General features: G+C 36.5%; 1 protein-coding gene across 1 annotated transcript in view; it reads left to right on the top strand.

The window, feature by feature from the left end:
- The window catches only part of LOC136828763 (streptococcal hemagglutinin-like), a 70,223-nt gene extending 53,213 nt beyond the window's left edge, over positions 1-17,010 (top strand). Inside the window, exons 2-7 of the mRNA XM_067086981.1 lie at positions 4,181-4,280; positions 6,001-6,689; positions 7,255-7,446; positions 8,952-9,071; positions 9,591-9,696; positions 14,453-17,010. Coding sequence (XP_066943082.1) covers positions 4,181-4,280; positions 6,001-6,689; positions 7,255-7,446; positions 8,952-9,071; positions 9,591-9,696; positions 14,453-16,704 — 3,459 coding nt within the window. The 3' untranslated portion in view covers positions 16,705-17,010. The remainder of the gene's footprint in view (positions 1-4,180; positions 4,281-6,000; positions 6,690-7,254; positions 7,447-8,951; positions 9,072-9,590; positions 9,697-14,452) is intronic.
- Positions 17,011-18,888: the final 1,878 nt, after the last annotated feature.

The raw sequence follows: 18,888 nt of genomic DNA, 5'->3' as shown, positions 1-18,888 counted from the left end.
ACGAATGAAATGGAGGGAGTTTGCAACGTGAATTTCACAATGTCCTTTTCTCCTGGACTTGCATTCTGACGAGTGTCTTATTCTTTTATATTATTTCCTAATTCTTAAGCTTTCTTCAGCAACTGCTTCTTATTTTTTAATTGTTACTTTTTAGTTTTCTGTAAAAGAAAACTATTAGGCCGGCTTTGGCGCTCCGTCCGCAATTTATTCTGTCCGCATTTTTTCTGTCCGCCCCCAGATCTTAAAAACTACTGAGGCTAGAGGGCTGCAAACTGGTATGTTGATCATCCACCCTCAAATCATCAAACGTACCAAATTGCAGCCCTCTAGCCTCAGCGGTCTTTATTTTATTTAAGGTTAAAGTTAGCCATAACCGTGCTTCTGGCAACTATATAGGATAGGCCACCACCGGCCCGTCGTTAAAGTGTCATGGGTCACGGCTCATACATCGTTATACCGAGACCACAGAAAGACACACCTATTTTCGGTGGCCTTGATTATATGCTGTAGCTGCTGTACAGAAAACTCGATTGCGCCGAAGAAATTTGGGCGCGTGTTTCACTTGTTTTTATCTAGTTATCACCTGTATTTAACGCAAAATTCCCCTCAACTTTAAATTAATTATCTTTATCTTCATCTTTGTACAATTTTTTGTGGCTTTTTAAGCATATCCACTTTACATATTCTAAAAAAAATACCTACCATTTTTACATTATATCTACTTTATTTTTTTCTATTTTGTACATCATATCTCCTTTATGTCTTCAAAAATACTTCCCACTTTCACAATACATCTGCTTTATTCTTCTTGAGAATGCTTACCAATTTTACATTATATTTACTTTATAGCCTCTAAAAAATGTTTAAGTAAAATAGTGTAATTGCTGAATAAGTACTTACTCCAAGGAGGTGTGTTTTCATTGGTCCTGCAATCTTTTCTTTGAGTTATACTGTCTGGTTATGGAGTTTGTAACAAGTAGAGTATCCATATGGAGGTCCATTCAGTCAATTATTATTACTATTATTATTATTATTATTATTATTATAAAACAGACGCTTGAACTGAATCACTTTTATTATGTTACCGTTATAATTATTAGTGACGCTGATTACCTCGTTCCACTTCCCGTCCGGTGTCTAAATCTCTCTCTCTCTCTCTCTCTCTCTCTCTCTCTCTCTCTCTCTCTCTCTCTCTCTCTTGAGCCTTTTTCCCTTTCGCAACAAGATTGCAGTACGCAATTCGGTGTTGCATCGTTTCTCTTTGTTTCGTCCAAGCATCAGATTCTTTCGTGTTTCCTATAATAATAATAATAATAATAATAATAATAATAATAATAATAATAATAATAATAAGAGACACAAACTTACTTAAGACAGGTTTAGCTGTTGCATTTGAAAATTCATGGTTTATATATATATATATATATATATATATATATATATATATATATATATATATATATATATATATATATATATATATATATATATATATGTATGTATGTATATATATTCATTATCACTTTACTTTTACAAATCTCCACCTCTAGTTCTCATTCAAGTTGGTAAGGGTCCTCCAAGTGTTCTGGTGACTACAGGAACACAGCTGATGCTATCATAAATTGATTGACGTTGTCATACCTTGATTTACGCTGTCATACTTTGCTTCACGTTGTCATACCTTGATTCTGGCCAGCCCTATGAGAGCTGTTAATCAGCTCAGTGGTCTGGTTAAATTATTTTGATAATAAATACATAATTTGATTCACACTGTCATACCTTGATTCACGTTGTGATACCTTGGTTCATGTTGTCATACCTTGATTCATGTTGTCATCATACCTTGATTCATGTTGTCATCATACCTTCATTCACGTTGTCATACCTTTATGCCCGATGTCGACATACCTTGATTCATGTTATCATATCTTAATTCACGTTGTCATCATATCTTGATCCACGTTTTTATACCTTGATTCACGATGTCATCATACCTTGATTCTTGTTGACATATCTTAATTCACGTTGTCATCATATCTTGATCCACGTTGTTATACCTTAATTAACGTTGTTATCATATCTTAGTCCAGGTTGTCATACCTTGATCCACGTTGTCATACCCTGATTCACGATGTCATCATACCTTGACTCGCGTTGACATACCTTGATTCATGTTGTCATACCTTGACTCACGTTACCATACCTTGACTCAATTTTTTTTACAGCAATACAGATCGCACTGAAATTAAGCAATCTTACTTTCGTGTGCAATTTCAGTCTATTTGATCCACAGATCATAAATATTCAACCTGCCCATTATTTAACCTTTTTAGTCTTTAACTGAATTCCAACTCCAGAGAACCAGTAAAATTTGTTTAGTCTTTCATTGAATTCCAACTCAAGAGAATCAGTAACATTTGTTCAGTCTTTCATTGAATTCCAACTCAAGAAAACCAGTATTAAATTTAAATATTTGAGAACGCGCTTTCCCATCTCTCTAAATTTACGATGCATTCTGTCTAAGCAAACTTTGTAAATCTTATAGAGTATTTCTGTGTAAAACAGAATTATCCGCTAACTCTACGGCTGTTAGAGTTTTATTGTAACTCTACTTTAAAGCTTCGCTTTCAATTTTCTTATTATAAAATCTAATAAAATGACAAACAACAAAGATGAAAAAATATCACTTTGTAGCATCCCTGCTGTTTACTGCAAATTTGCCTGACTGTATTTCTTTGGCAATTAAGTTTCGTGACCATTGCCGGAGAATATGCATGTATATATATATATATATATATATATATATATATATATATATATATATATATATATATATATATATATATATATATATATATATATATATATATACACGTATATATATATATATATATACACACATATATATATATATATAAATGTGTATATGTACATATATGTGTGTATGTATACAAATCTATATATATATATATGTATACATACACACACATATATATAGAGAGAGAGAGAGAGAGAGAGAGAGAGAGAGAGAGAGAGATAATAGCGCTAACAGAAAGATTAAAAGGTAAAGAGATGGTGGATGAGGCCTAGAATGACGATATGAGTAGACCACCATATGTTGCATCCAAGTCACCAGTATTGCAACATACCACATATTATGTGGTCAGTAGCTCTCGCCTTTCCCGTCTATGCTCGTGAGAAAAAAAAAGGGGAGTGGTTCTCTTATTATGATTTAAAATGTGCAGTTATTAACTGTGGAAAAATAGAGAGCAGAGAGAGAGAGGGAGAGAGAGAGAGAGAGAGAGAGAGAGAGAGAGAGAGAGAGAGAGAGAGAGAGAGGAAAAGTGCATATACAAATATCGATAATTCAACAAACGTACACACACATACACATATCCACACACACACACAAACATGTATATATATATATATATATATATATATATATATATATATATATATATATATATATATATATATATATACATATATATATATATATATATATATATATATATATATATATATATATATATATATATATATATAGTTCCTCATTAGACTGGTTGGTATCGTTCTCGGCTAGCACTCTGCTGGGCCCGCGTTCGATTCTCCGACCGGCCAATAAAGAATTAGAGAAATTTATGTCTGGTGATAGAAACTCATTTCTCGTTATAATGTGGTTCGGATTCCATAATAAGCTGTAGGTTCCGTAAAATAAATCTAATCTTCGGGCAAGCCCTAGGAGAGCTGTTAATCAGCTCAGTGGTCTGGTTGAACTAAGATATACTTAAATTTTATATATATATATATATATATATATATATATATATATATATATATATATATATATATATATATATATATATATATATATATATAATACTATATACATACATACATATATATATATATATGTTCAGTGAACGAACCAGTGCAGAAGCTTTCCATTAACACATCATCTCTGAGCAGTGAATTCTGTACCTGGTAGTTAGCCGACTGCATTGCGTCGCAACTATGATGACAAAAGGCGTAAGACTTATACATCCTCATCCTAAAAAGCTCTTAATACTCTCTGTCGAAAGGATAAATCCTATTGGAGCCGTTAAAGTAAATAACAGTACTTCTTTCTTCAAGTTCTGTGATTTATTTAATGACCATAGTTTCTTTTTCATTTCAGATGGGTGTAACGGCGAAAAGGGTCCTATTAGCTATGGCATTTTGGCCCTTATTGGGATGCCTGGCGAATACCCCGCAACGCTCGGTAGCAGATATACAAGGTGAGAAGTTCTGGAGTTACGATACATGGTAGTAAGAAGAATGACTGGTTTGTGAATGAAGGGAATGACTGGTTTTTGAAATTTAGCACTGCGGCACTTTCTGTCATTCAGTGCTTAAAAGAGTAAGGGAACAAGTTGGAGTGGTTGGACAGCAACTAAAAAGAGATCCAGCAAATCAATGGGACAGAGTACAAGGATCTAAAGGTAGAGGCTGCGATTAAAGAGGCTGGACTGCAAGATTGGAGAAAAGAAGCAGGAACAGAAGTAAAGTACAAGGCTAAAAAGTGGGTGCAATAAGGGATCGAAGGGTCACTGTAAACACCTTATAGTAATGCCCACAGTGCGCTATGTGAGGTGCACTGCGGCGCTACCCTCCTAAGCGATGGTCAGAAAACAATGAGGTACCTGTGAACCTCAGAAATTAGCAACGAATATCTGTGTGTGTGTGTGTGTGTGTGTGTGTGTGTGTGTGTGTGTGTGCTTTAATTACCTCCATTTTAAAATTGTTTGTGTCATCTAATGTTCCGTATAACATTACACTCTGGTTCTCACGTGGCATAATAGCAAAAATTTTCAAAAGTTCGGCCATGTGACTGGCGTGGAATTGGTTGTAGAGAGAGAGAGAGAGGAAAAAAACGCGAGATATAGTGTACGTGTGTGTGTGAGAGAGAGAGAGAGAGAGAGAGAGAGAGAGAGAGAGAGAGAGAGAGGAGGAATAGTAGAGAGTGTGTGTGTGTGTGTGTATGTGTGTGTGTATGTGTGTGTGCGTGGGTGTGGCTGTGTGTTTGTGTGTGTGTGTGTGAGAGAGAGAGAGAGAGAGAGAGAGAGAGGAAAGGGGCCTTTAAAACCATCCCAGCAATTACCCTTTCGGTACTTCACACCTGGATGGACACATAACGCCAAATTGTAGAACTCAAGAGAAAGTTTTCAGTCAACTCCAATAACCAAAGGCGATTATTATTAGACACGTGTCTTCTGCAGCACACCAGAGGCGCTGAAGCAATGTCAAAACACATTACTAGAACTTGGAAGTCTTTATAATGTATTTATTTGTTTTTATAAGGGTTCTCACGTGATATATAATCACGGTGGTGTAAAAAGCTTGATCCCTTAGTTGCTTCCTAACGGCTATCGTGCTGTCAGTGCGCTGTACTACCGGGATATTATTAATTTTCCAGTTATTTAAGGATGTGGACCCCTTGGTTGGGAAGAATAGTCAGCCTGCAGTAATTATGAAAAGCGGTTAAATGGTTAAATGAGTCTGCTGTTGTCTTATTACCATATACTTAGGGGCCGCACGAATGCTTTGATCTTGCATTAGAATTGAAATCTTACACAACCAATTGAAGAGATTAAAGGGAAAAGGGGAAGGATTTAAGTGTAAAAAAGGCAGAAAGTACTGTAGTTGGGCCGAAGGAAAGCTTCAGAAAAAGCTTTTCTACTGTTTACAGTGTACCATCCAAGGAGCACTATAAGTTAAGATGCTCCTTTTGGAGGCAGAATATTCACTGGTTCTTACTCTATAGCTCTTCTCTCTTCTCATTATGCTACTTATAATATTGCATAGCTTTTATGACTTACATATTTTGCTAAGTTTTAAAACTTTTTTTTCTTGTCAAGTTGTAACTGTCAGTCTGAATGACGAATTCCCCTTAGGCTGAGTTTCCCCTTTCAGACTGATATTTCGTCCCTTGAATCTCAAACACAAACCATTTTCCAGATCATCTATTCGCACCAACGAGCCAACGATACTCCCTCTATATCCGTCCGGAACATCATCACAGCGAAAGCGTCCAGAAGCGACAAGCGGATTACACGGGCGACCTCAGCTTCTACGAAGAAGGAACTGAACCCATTCCAGAACCAGAGCCGGTGAAGAGAGAGGATGACTACTTGGGTAGGGAAAGTGACAGAGCCAGGTATAATAGCAACCATGAGACTGCTATTCAGGAACCGAGTTATATCCACCACGATTCGACCGTCAGTTTTCCAGGAGCTAATGGTAATGGTAGTGTCCCCATTCCAGGTGATGGCCATCAACAGCATTCTGGAAACATAGAAATTCTATCCTTTCATCCAGACCAGCATAGGCCTAACACCCACTTCATTCCAGAGGCTAGCCACGAGGTTCCTCGTCCAGCGGGCCATGATTTTCCAGTCTTCTTCGCAGGCTACGATCCAGAACTGCAACCGGGTTACGGCCACGACGAGGAACTGGAAGATAAAATGGACTCCTACGCCGTTCTGGACGAGTCGGTTTTCCAACACTCCGCCCAGACGTACGTGACACCCGCCGCGCCCACAACAGTGCCCACAGACATTGGTGCCAGTGACGACTTAGCCGAACTTACTCCTGAGAAGAATAAGATTACGAAGAAGCTGCTGGACAAACCAAAGAAGGTCATGAAGGTATGCCATTCTTAACTTGTCCTAAGTGCATGTTTTGCTTTGTGATTTCAGAGTTAGGTTTTTTAGCTGTTTACAGTGAATTTACTCTTTATTTTAGATGAATTCACTACTTAACGATTTAATCTCGAACTTGGCCACTAAAACTGAATTATGCTGTATTAATGTTGTACCTATTAATTTGTTAATTTATCTGTTTTTCTAATAACTATTCTCCTGCTTCTGTATTTCCCATTACCGTCTGTTACTTCTTTCGAATGAACACCTTATTCTTTGGAAACTTGAATTTCAGGTCAGTGGCCCCTGTGGACTTATTCCACATGAATAGGGTTCATCTTCTGAATAATAATGATAATAATAATAATAATAATAATAATAATAATAATAATAATAATAATAATAATAATAATAATAATAATAATAATAATAAAGTAAGTTTAATCATAACAGCACAGTAGTCTAATCATGCACAAACATCACCATCAGTAGGCTTTCAAAACCACTGACACAGTTGCTCTGTATATAATTCATTTCTTAGATTATCATTCGTATTTCAAATCCCCTGCAGGTCATCAAGGCTTCTCCCGACGGGGAATATGTTCCTCAGGAGGTCTCCGGCGTCATGCTGAAGACAATGAGTGGTGAAGAAGAAGCATTTGTTCCAGCTGACCTCCTGGAAGACACCGAGAGACTTATAACATCAGCTTCTGACCAGCAACCCTCATATGTAGATCCAGCCTCAGTGCCAGTGTCAAGAAAGGTAATAAAGATATATTTATATAATCTACTGGTCACTTTTTACCAGATATGTATGTAATTATAGCCACAATGGCCTCTCTTAACTTTTCGAATTCTTCACACTTTTGGATACACTTGTCACTGCAAAGCCTTAGACCCAAATGCAAGAATATGAAGTGACTTTGAAGCTAATAAAGATATATTTATAAAATCTGCTGGTCACTTTATACAAGATCCGTATGTAATTATAACCACAATGGCCTCTCTTAACTTCTCGAATTCTTCACACTTCTGGATACGCTTACTACTACAAAGCCTTAGATCCAAATGCAAGAAAATAAAGTAATTCCGATGCTTTTTGCAATCCTTTTGATCTTCCTTTATCGGAGGATATATCAAGTCGTCTGATACTCCACAATGTCCGTAGCAGGATTCGAGCCCGTATCCAGAATATCAGAACGAGATCGCTTTGCCGACCTGACAAGGAGAATTCGAGGACTTAAGAGGACATTGTGGTTATTGCAATTACATACGAAAGATATACTTGCTTCTTCAGCTAGTTTTGGTTGGTTTTACCGTGTCTTCTCTTTAGCTCAGGAAAGTAATTCTTTAAAGCATGGCCAGGAAATAAAGAAAAAGAGATAAAAGAAAGTAAAAGAGCACTAAGAAATGGCTAATTTCTCACTGCAGTACATAGTAATCAATAAATGCTCGTCCTCAATGATTAAAGTTTATGGAAATCTGAGATAACCATTGTTAATGGTAGGAATGACTTGTTCATGGTTGCAAAAGAAGAAGGAGAAGAAGAAGGAGAAGAAAGCTCTGAGCTTACCAATACTTCTCCAGTGAGTCCAAGAATTCAGTAAACCTCTGTTACCGAGGTTTAAAGTTCTCTTCCTTGTAGTGTCTCCTATGCTTGAAGTACAAGCGAAGGCAAAAAATAAGACCCTTAAGTTCATGTAATTCACATGCTAGTTATAGTTACCCTATCATTTGCAACGCCAGTTTGCTACTGAGTAAAAATCGGTCGTTTCACATTATTATTATTATTATTATTATTATTATTATTATAGCTTCAGCTGAAAACTCTAATAGATAGAGTCAACAGACTGTGATATACCCAAGAGGGCTCCAAAGAGAAATCAGCCTGCAGAGAGAGAGAGAGAGAGAGAGAGAGAGAGAGAGAGAGAGAGAGAGAGAGAGAGAGAAAAGTTATAGGAAAAGATGATAAATAAATAAATACGGTGGAAGAGAAAATAAAACCGATACACCTGAAATTCAGGAGACGTCAGCAGCAGAAAACAGGAATGATTTTGCTCTTTTCTTAAACATTTGGAGATCAGAAGACTCCACGACTGCACTAAGCAAGCTTTCACGTTTTAGATGTAGCCATGATAAGATTCCTAGCAAACTGAGTAGCATTAAATCTGATGCTGGAAAACGACATTATTATTATTATTATTATTATTATTATTATTATTATTATTATTATTATTATTATTATTATTATTATTATTTCTTTTCCAGCCTCCAATGAGGGGAATGCCCTATCAATTCGGCTGGATAGTCGACGACGAAGCCACAGCCAATTACCAAACTAGGCAAGAAACGGGAGACAGCAACGGTGTCGTGACAGGGTGCTACCAGGTAATTCTATTATTAATATGAATTATAACTGTCGATATACTCCAAGAATGCTAGTTTTAGAGTTTATACACTCCTGCTTAACTTATATATATATATATATATATATATATATATATATATATATATATATATATATATATATATATATATATATATATATGTGTGTATGTATAATATTCATAATGTATACATACATACATACATACATACATATATATACTGTATATATATTTACATATATTTATACATATAATATACATATTTAAATATACAGTATATACATACATACATATATATATATATATATATATATATATATATATATATATATATATATATCTCACTTACACGCGCTTACATAAACATACACATTTGTGTCTGGTCACGAGAATTTTTACCTTAAAGAAAACCGCGCCCCAAAATAATGCTCAAGACCTTCACTGAATATCCACGAGACAGAAATCAACCATAACCACCAGATCAGTCAATACCTGTCGCTTACTCCTCATATTCCGACAGGTCTTGGATCCGAACGGCGTCGTCCGCACCGTCATTTACCGCGCGGACGAAAACGGATTCCGCGTCTTGTCCCTCTCCAGGGGCCCCGACAAGACTCCTTGCCCTGGTGGGTATCTCCTTCACTTGAGTCTTAAGGAGTGTTTTTAGACCGTAGGGGTGTTAGGATGTCAGGATGTCAGTGCTTAGATGCAGCCAAGTTAGGGTTTGATTTCAGGTTTACAAAAGGTTTTATTTTTAAATATACTCAGAATTGGTGACTACTTGCAGGTTTATTTTTTTAATATCTATTCAAAATTAGTGACTATCTGAAGGGTTTTTTCGATATACATTCAAAATTGGTGACTATCTGAAGGGTTTTTTCAATATATTGTACATTCAAATTTGGTGCCTATCTGAAGGGTTTTTTCGATATATATCCAAAATTGGTGACTATCTAAAGGGTTTTTTCGATATACATTCAAAATCTGTGACTACGTGAAGGGTTTCTTAATATACATACAAAATTGGTAACTATCTGAAGTATTTTTTTTAATATACGTTCAAAATTGGTGACTATCTGAAGGTTTTTTCAATATACATTCAAAATTGGTGACTATCTGAAGGTTTTTTTAATATACATTCAAAACTGGTAACAATCTGAATTATTTTATTTAATATACGTTCAAAATTGGTGACTATCTGAGGGGTTTTTTCAATATACATTCAAGATTGGTGACTACCTGAAGGGTTTTTTTCAATATACATTCAAAATTGGTGACTGTCTGAAGGGTTCTTTCAATATACATTCAAAACTAGTGATTATCTGAAGGGTTTATTTTTTTAAAGATATATTCAAAATTGATGGTTATCTGAAGGTTCTAGTTTCTGAAGATATATTCCAAATTAGTAACTATCTGAACGGTTTATTTTCAAATATATTCAGACGTAATCGCTATTTCATTAAAGCAATGATATTTTCAGGATTTTAGCTAATATTAGTTTTTGAAAGTACGTTAGGAGCGTAAAAAAAATCAGATTTCTAATAAACATTTCTACTTATAATGAGACTGAGAAATAATCAGCTTTGCCAAAATTATGTTTTGGATCATTTCTTATATTTCTAAATATTAGATTTAAAGTGTTACTTTTTTTAAATATAGCCACATGTAATGTATCTACACGGTGTATAAGGAATAGTCCATTTCATTAATAGTTTAAAAGAAAGAGTCCTCCATACTAGAATTAGTTAGGTCTACTGGTTTGATATCATTGACAACTGTAGAGGGTTTATTTGAACTAATAACTAAATCTCTTTCCTAGCCAATTTATAACCCACGGAAGCAAACCCAACTGGGGATCAATAAAGCATTGTCCCTTCATCCTACAATTACTCCCCAAGTCTGGGAAAGGATTTTGCCCATTCTGAACCCAGTTGAGGATTTTGTATATCCCCCCCACCCCATATCCCATCCCGCTCCAGTATCCCCATCCTTTCCTGCCCCCCAGCCAAGGACGACAACACCCCACACCAGGAAAGAAGAACCGGGACGACTTTTTAAACAAACGACCTCTACGTGAAATGGACCACTTCATTCATTTACTGCAAATACGTTCATAATCCCATCTTCTTTTTTTTTAACATAAAGCTACAGGTACCTCGGCATATAAGCGACAGCACGATTTTTTAAGGTAAAAATGTATGATTTTAACATTGATAAAGGAGATAAACCTTATTCATATGGAACAAGCCCACCAAAGGGGCCATTGACTTGAAATCCAAGCTTCCAAAGAATATGGTGCTCATTAGGATGTAAGAGAAGGTAAAGGGGAAATACAGAAAGAAAGACTTTCGTGGTATGCAGCTGTGAGGCTGATATCCGCCATAAACGTTCTTTCTTTCTTTCTTAAAGTCCTCAGCTGAAATCCCTTGTGGAGAGAGTCAACAGACTATAATAAACCCAAGAGGGCTCCAGAGAGGCATCTGATTGCACAGGAAACGGTGATGAATAAATATATGAATATGGGAACAGAAGCTAAAACCGATACACCTGAATTCAGGAGACATCAGCAGAGAGCAGGAATGAATTTGCTCCTCGCTTAAACTGAAAAATGTTTAAGCAAGGAGCAAATTCATTCCTGACTTCTGCTGACGTCTCCTGAATTTCAAGTTTATTCATTTTATTTTCTACTCTCTCATGTTTATTTATTTATCTCCTTTTCCTATAACTTCTCTCTCTCTCTCTCTCTCTCTCTCTCTCTCTCTCTCTCTCTCTCTCTCTCTCTCTCTCTGGGCTGATTTCCCTTTGGAACCCTCTTGAGCTAATTAAAGCCTGCTGACTGTCCATCAGGGGTTTCAGTTACAGATTTAAAGATAAAGAAAGAACATTTATTCTAGCAAAACTAAAGCAGGAATGCATCATGTAACATTAATTTCTTTAAAGTAAGACAGAGCCCATTTCCAGCTACTCGTAGCAGTTACCAAATGTGTCTGAGGAACTATTGCTAGCTTAGAGGTGGGTCCACACTGCAATAAAACTTGCTATAAACACGCGTAGGCAACTCACAGCACACACATCACGAACAGGTTGAATACAAGCCGATGACTTAATGGTTGTCTTCATGGGTGCTTCGTGAGATTATCCAGCCTTGGCCAAAGATTCGTTTTCCACTTATTATTGTTGTCTTGTTTTCAACTTCTTTGCGATATGTGCGCGTCAAATTTCCGACTTGTGCTTTTGAAAGGTTTGACTGTAATGTGGACTTAACTGGTAAGAATTCCATAAAAGAAATGTGGCTTATATCTGAGTTTAAAAGCAAACAATAGAGTCTGAATTAATAAAATCTCTTGAATTAGAGTCTTAATTGATATAAATATACAGCAGAGATAAAGGCAAAACTCAATCACTGCGTTGTGCAAATGTAATGACATATGTTCAGTTTGTAGATGTTAATGAAAGAGATAGTATTCTGGCAAATTTTCAAGAAAAAATCCGGAAAAATCTAGACCTTTTCATACATAACTCTAAGATTTTATCTAAAATCAAGAATCATAAAGCAGAATTTTGAAAACACCCCTGCACTACCTTGAATGAAGCTCTCAGACAGGTAATGGGTACAGAGGGGGAAGAAGGCATTGCACAAGGTCTTTCTGAATCTAGTAGTACCAAATGCCCTGTCTATAGAAAAAAAAAAAACTGTAATCTTTGACTAGTGGATGACGCCTGAGTAAGTAAGAAAAACTTGTTACTAGGAAATGTTGTTTCTCTCTCTCTCATGTGTCCTTCTGACTTTTGCATGTGATGTAAATATCTTTTCTCGCAGCTTTAACTCCGATTCTTGTCCCATAATATGCGGACGCGGTTGAAGAAAATACTTACCTAACTCTTTAGTTAATACTTCATTTCACGATATTCTTCTTTGTATAATATGACAGTTGCAATTCAAACGCCTTTTTTAAGGTCTTTATATCATTCTCCTCTACGTACTACAGTTTTTCACCAACTTTCAAGATGAAAGAGAAGATATTGGTGTTACTTGCGCCTAATGGTTCGAATTTCGTCTGTAACTTTGCACATCTCTGAATATGACTGGTATTTCAGCTCACATTTTATCCTCTCACTTCATCCATGTGACTTTACAACTTGAAATTCCGAGACAGATCCTCACACTTTGACCTACAACTTGCAATGCTTTGAACTTTCATGGTTTTATTTAAACGCTGAAAGAATATGGTGTAATTTTGATGATACTATAATATTTTATCATAGATATATATATAGTCCTCTGTCAGTTTCTGATAGGGTATTTCGTAATTCTTTGTTTAATTTCTAAGCTTCAGGAAACAAATTTAAAAATTAGTATACTTAAACCACTACTTTCCATAGATAAACCTCCTTGATTGGTAAACCTCATCAAGATAACATCTGTTTGTTGAGAAGTTATTGTTTTCTCTGTTAACTAAATTTCTACCCACTATTAGTGTAGCTATGTGAATCCATATTCTGTACAAAATCAAATCGATGAAAGTTTAAATACTTTTCCCTCTAAGAGACACGACTTCGGGTTCCCTTCCAAGAACACTCCCTTTTGGTTTACTGGCTTCCCCTTCCAAGGACATTCCCTGTGGGTTTAATGCCTTTCCCTTCCCAGGACACTCCACATGTACTGATAACCTTTCAAGGATCCCAAGCTTAAATGGTGTTCTCTTCATTGTAAAATTTAGTCTCGTTTCTCTTTGAGAGTAAACAAAAACTGCCACCCTTGAATACCCTGTCAGTAAAGTTCTTGATTCCAAACTTCTGCTTGGAATTCAAAAGTGCAAAGCTTCAGTTCTAATCTACTTCCATTTTCTGAAAACTGAGGTAGTCATTGTTCCAACTATATCCAATTTTCGTTTTTACAAACCCTTTGCTTATTTCTCCTGTTGCTGGTAGTCTTGAAATTGTATAATCTTTCTTTTTAACAGTTTTGTGACATTTCTTTGGCGCTGGAACTGCTTGTATCCCCTTTCTCTGAAGGGTCTCAGAAAGATCCTTATAAATTTCTTCTTGTTTGATAATTCGATCTTATATAAATGGTGATCAAAACAAGTCTGTCACTTTCGCTTACCGCATTAAGTAATGAATTCATTTCATTTCAGCACTATAGTAATCAGGCAGTAGAGGTTATCATGCCTATGTAAATTAAGCACATCACCTTAGCTATATTAGTGATTAACCTTTTGAAAATAATTCACATAATTCGTGAGTACATATAAAAGAGGTCATTTTAGAGTAATCTTAGTTAAGTTCTACATCCCACAAAAAAATGCCATTCAGTATAGATTAAATAAAAGCATCTAAAATACTGAAAATGTTCTAATCTCCTTTTCAACGGTGTTGCAGGCCTAGACGATGCCACTCGATCCCCTGTACCCTCCAAAGCCCCAACTCCCAGTCCCTACAGTCAAGCGGGAGCAATCTTTGCAGGCAACACTGGAAGCACTTCAAACGCCCAGCAGGGCACATTTAATCAAAATGTCCACTACCAGTCATCCTCTTCATCATCATCATCCTCTAGTCAGTCACATAACAGCTCCAGTCAATCACATCATTTTGGCTCTTTTAGTGGTAAAAATGGACTTTTCGAGCAGCCTTCATATGCTAGAACTCTGGCCCCAGTAACCCAGCAGTCGATAGCCGCCAACCAGTACAGCCTCCAAGGATCAGCACAGCAAGCATGGATGGCAGAGTATCTCCAGAACATCACCAAGAATCTCTACAGTTCGTTCACCAACTCCTCTACCACTTCAAACACGAACCATTATGGAGGTCAAGGTGGAGGAGCCCTTGTGAATTTCCCGTTCGTTCTTATCCCCATCTCGACGTTCCTCGACCTCCAGAAGACGGGGGCCATTGGAAAGGACATCCAGAGTTACGGTGCTTTCTTTGAACCCAAACAAGGTCAAGCACAGCTGTCTCAGTACCTTCAACAGCAACAGCAACAGAGACAGCAACAGCAACAGCAGAAGCAAAAAGCTTATAGTGAGACTACACACCATACAACTTTTAACACCTACAACACAACAAAATCTGAATCTCAACAAAAGTCTCAGAAATCACAGGGAGTAAACACTGTAAACTTCCAAGGATATGGTGTTCAACAGCAAGGCGGGCAGCCAGTCAAACAAGTTGCTCAAGGACACCAGTATCAAAGCCATCAGTCATCACAATCAGCAAAGTCCAGCAGCAGTAGTTCAAGCAGCAGTTCCAGTTCAGGTTATCACGGTAATTTTGCAGGAACTCAAGGTTACCCATCTGGTTCTCAGTTCAACCAAGCACAACCTGCAGCAGCCTCAAGACCACCAGCAGGCACAAGCTATGGCTCAAAGCCTAATCCCGGAGTTCCTGTTTTGAGTTATGGACCTCCTCAGACGCATAGCACTCAAGCACCCTATGTACCACAAACTGTACGGCCAATTACACAAAAACCAGTAGTGACAAGACCTCCTCTGCCAGTTCCAACACCACAGCCAAGTCAGTATAAGCCTATCAAGCAAAACATCCCTCAGGTGCAGGCAACTCAAAGCTATGGCCCACCACCTTCTAACAGTGGAGCTTATGCAGCATACACATCACAAAGTTCTCAGTCTTCCCAGCAATCAGCATCATCTCAAGAAAAGCAGGCTTCATCTAGCAGCTCAAGTTTCGGGGGTGGAATAGCCTCTCAGAGTTATCAGTCATCTTCATCAAAAGAGGCTAAAGACTCAAAGAGTTCCAAAGCCTCCTCATCTTCCCAATATGCTTATAACACTGGAGCAAGTGGAGGCGCTGGTAGTCAGTATGCATCACAATCAAAGTCATCCTCTTCCTCTTCATCATCATCATCCTCTTCATCATCACAGAAAAGCTTCAGCAGCTTCAGCAATGCAGGTAGCCATGGCGGACCAAATTTCCTGCAAACGCATTCAGCGCAAGGATTCCCAGGCTACCCTGAGCTCAGACCATCACCTTCTACTGCCACAGCAACATACATACCCTATGGCTCCTCCCAGGAAGGTTCAACAGTAGCCCCCATTAGTTCCAATTCCATTCCAAAGCCAGCACTGAGCAAGCCTGTTTCTCAGCACTCTTATCAAGAGTCAAGTCCAGTATTCTCAGCAGAAGCCAATGCTTATGGCTCATCAGGTCCATCGTACAATGATGATTACGATTCAAGTGAACCAGATCCAGCTTTTGCAGCACCATTGCCAGAACCTAATATTGATAACACAAACAGTTGGATTCCACTGCATGACGATACCAATACACAAGAGAATCATCAGAATTTAAACATTCCAGGTGCCCACTATGGTCAGAACAATGTTGCATCTCCTGCGGCAACTTTCATTCCAGCTCAGCAATTCAACTCAGCTCAGTTCCCCCAGAATGTTGGGGCAGAGGCTGGAAATGTTTTCCACTATTCCTCCTCAGCCCAGAGCTCTCAAGAACAGAGTAGCTCTCAACAGAGCCAGCAAGAATCCAGTTCTTCTTGGAGTTCTTCAGGAGCAATAAACCCACAGCTATTTTTCAGCAAGGCAATTCACCAAGAGGGCCACCCATCCCAGAAACAGCCCAGACAGCTACCAGCGCACCAGTTGTATCAGGTTCCCTCCTGAGCTGCTGACAAAGCTGGGCAATAGCTGGCAGAAAAGACGCATATCAAGTCATACTCATATGTTAATAATTATCGTACACTCTTCACATGTTCTGTTACGATAAGGTTCATAGGACATCCATATATTTTTTACCAGTTAGTTATACTAAGATATTCAGGCATGTTATCAGTTTTTCATCTTTTATTAATCAATAGGATTTTTGGACTTACTCATTTATGTCAATAAGATGCATTAGCTCAAATATTCTATACGCTTCTTCTCCTCCCCTTTTGTATATACACATGCCATGGTGTTAACCATTTGTACTTAAGTTTATATATATATATATATATATATATATATATATATATATATATATATATATATATATATATATATATATATATATACAGTATGTACATTTCCTTTCGACTTGTGTAGTGTTTCTTATACTTCACTACCTGTTTCGTGTCCTAGTCAAATTTTTTTTACTGTGTTATGGTGAATCTTCCCTTTATTTTTTACAATAACATATATATATATCACATACTGAGATAGAAAAAAGACGCAATTTATATATGTGTACAAATATAACGAGACAGTATTTTTGTAAACATGAGCTTTTGAAAAAAAAATATATAGTTATAATTTATATGCAGTGTAACAATATATATATATATAAATATTACGTTTCCCATACTTCAGTATTAATAGTTTTTAATGGGATTTAGCTCTATTGATGAATGTCCAGTGTAATTTAAGAGATATTCTTGTAAGTAAATTTATAAGAAAATTATGCATTTTAATCGTTGCACCCTTCGTGATGAAGTTGCTTATATATATATATATATATATATATATATATATATATATATATATATATATATATATATATATATATATATATATATATATATATATGTGTGTGTGTGTGTGTGTGTGTGTGTGTGTCCTTAACAAAATTCAACATTAAAAGCTGGCAAAATAAACTCGACTGATAGCATAACTCTACCCAAGAGTCTGAGATAAGAGTCAGCACCAGAAGACAACACTGGAGAACAGTATTCCAAACAAGGAGGAAGAAAAGTTTAAACACACGCACACACACACACACACACTCAACCACAACTATTTTTGGTACACCTCAGCGCTGTATTGTGTTATTAATGCATTCTTTGATAAAAAAAAAACTGTCATACTCCTATCATCATTTGTCTCGCATCAAAACGCCCTTGAAATACGCATATACATTCGCACGTGTATATGCATCAGGACATACATGAAGTACGTGCACTAGAGCACATTATAAGATAAGATGAAATGAATCTTGTCTGTTTTTTTATAAAAAAAGATATAATTTATAAAAACAATAGACTTTAACCGTCACAATCAATTTACTTTGGCTGAAATACCAAAGGGAACTTATCTTTGATTTTATATTTCTGATAAAGATAACTCTCTCTCTCTCTCTCTCTCTCTCTCTCTCTCTCTCTCTCTCTCTCTCTCTCTCTCTCTCTCTCTCTTGAAATATATAAATATATGTGGTACACATAAATATATATATATATATATATATATATATATATATATATATATATATATATATATATATATATAGAGAGAGAGAGAGAGAGAGAGAGAGAGAGAGAGAGAGAGAGAGAGAGAGAGAGAGAGAGAGAGAGAGAGAGTCATCTTTACCCTAAACATATAAAGTAAAATCAAAGAGAAGCTCACTTTGGTATTTCAGTCAAATTAAATTGACTGCTACAGTGACTAGTTAAAGTTCATTATTATTATCAATTATTTTTTTATAAAAAACAGACAAGATTCATTTTATCTTAACTGATAATGTACTCAAGTGTATGGTGCTTTATGTATAACCTGGTATGTATATTAGTGCATATGTATATACGTATTTCAAGAGTATTTTAAAGTTATATAAATGATGATAAGCAAATTACAGTTTTTTGTTTATTCAAAGACGATAATAATGACATAATACGGTGCTAAAGTGTATCAAAACTGTGCGGTTGTGCTATGAAGAAACCCAGTAGGTAACAGAATGGCGTATTGATGAGTGATTGCAGTACATTCAAATAATTCCAGGTTGTGAATGACAAGCAGAGATTAGTGTACGAGGTATCTGGGTGATATGATAAGATAACGAGAAAGCCAGCTGACTCTTGACTGTACCCTACAGGACCA

This window comes from Macrobrachium rosenbergii, chromosome 43 (assembly GCF_040412425.1).
Source record: "Macrobrachium rosenbergii isolate ZJJX-2024 chromosome 43, ASM4041242v1, whole genome shotgun sequence".
Classification (NCBI taxonomy): Eukaryota; Metazoa; Arthropoda; class Malacostraca; order Decapoda; family Palaemonidae; genus Macrobrachium; species Macrobrachium rosenbergii.
Note: the sequence above shows the minus strand (reverse complement) of the source record. Positions and strands in the feature narration are given on the sequence as shown.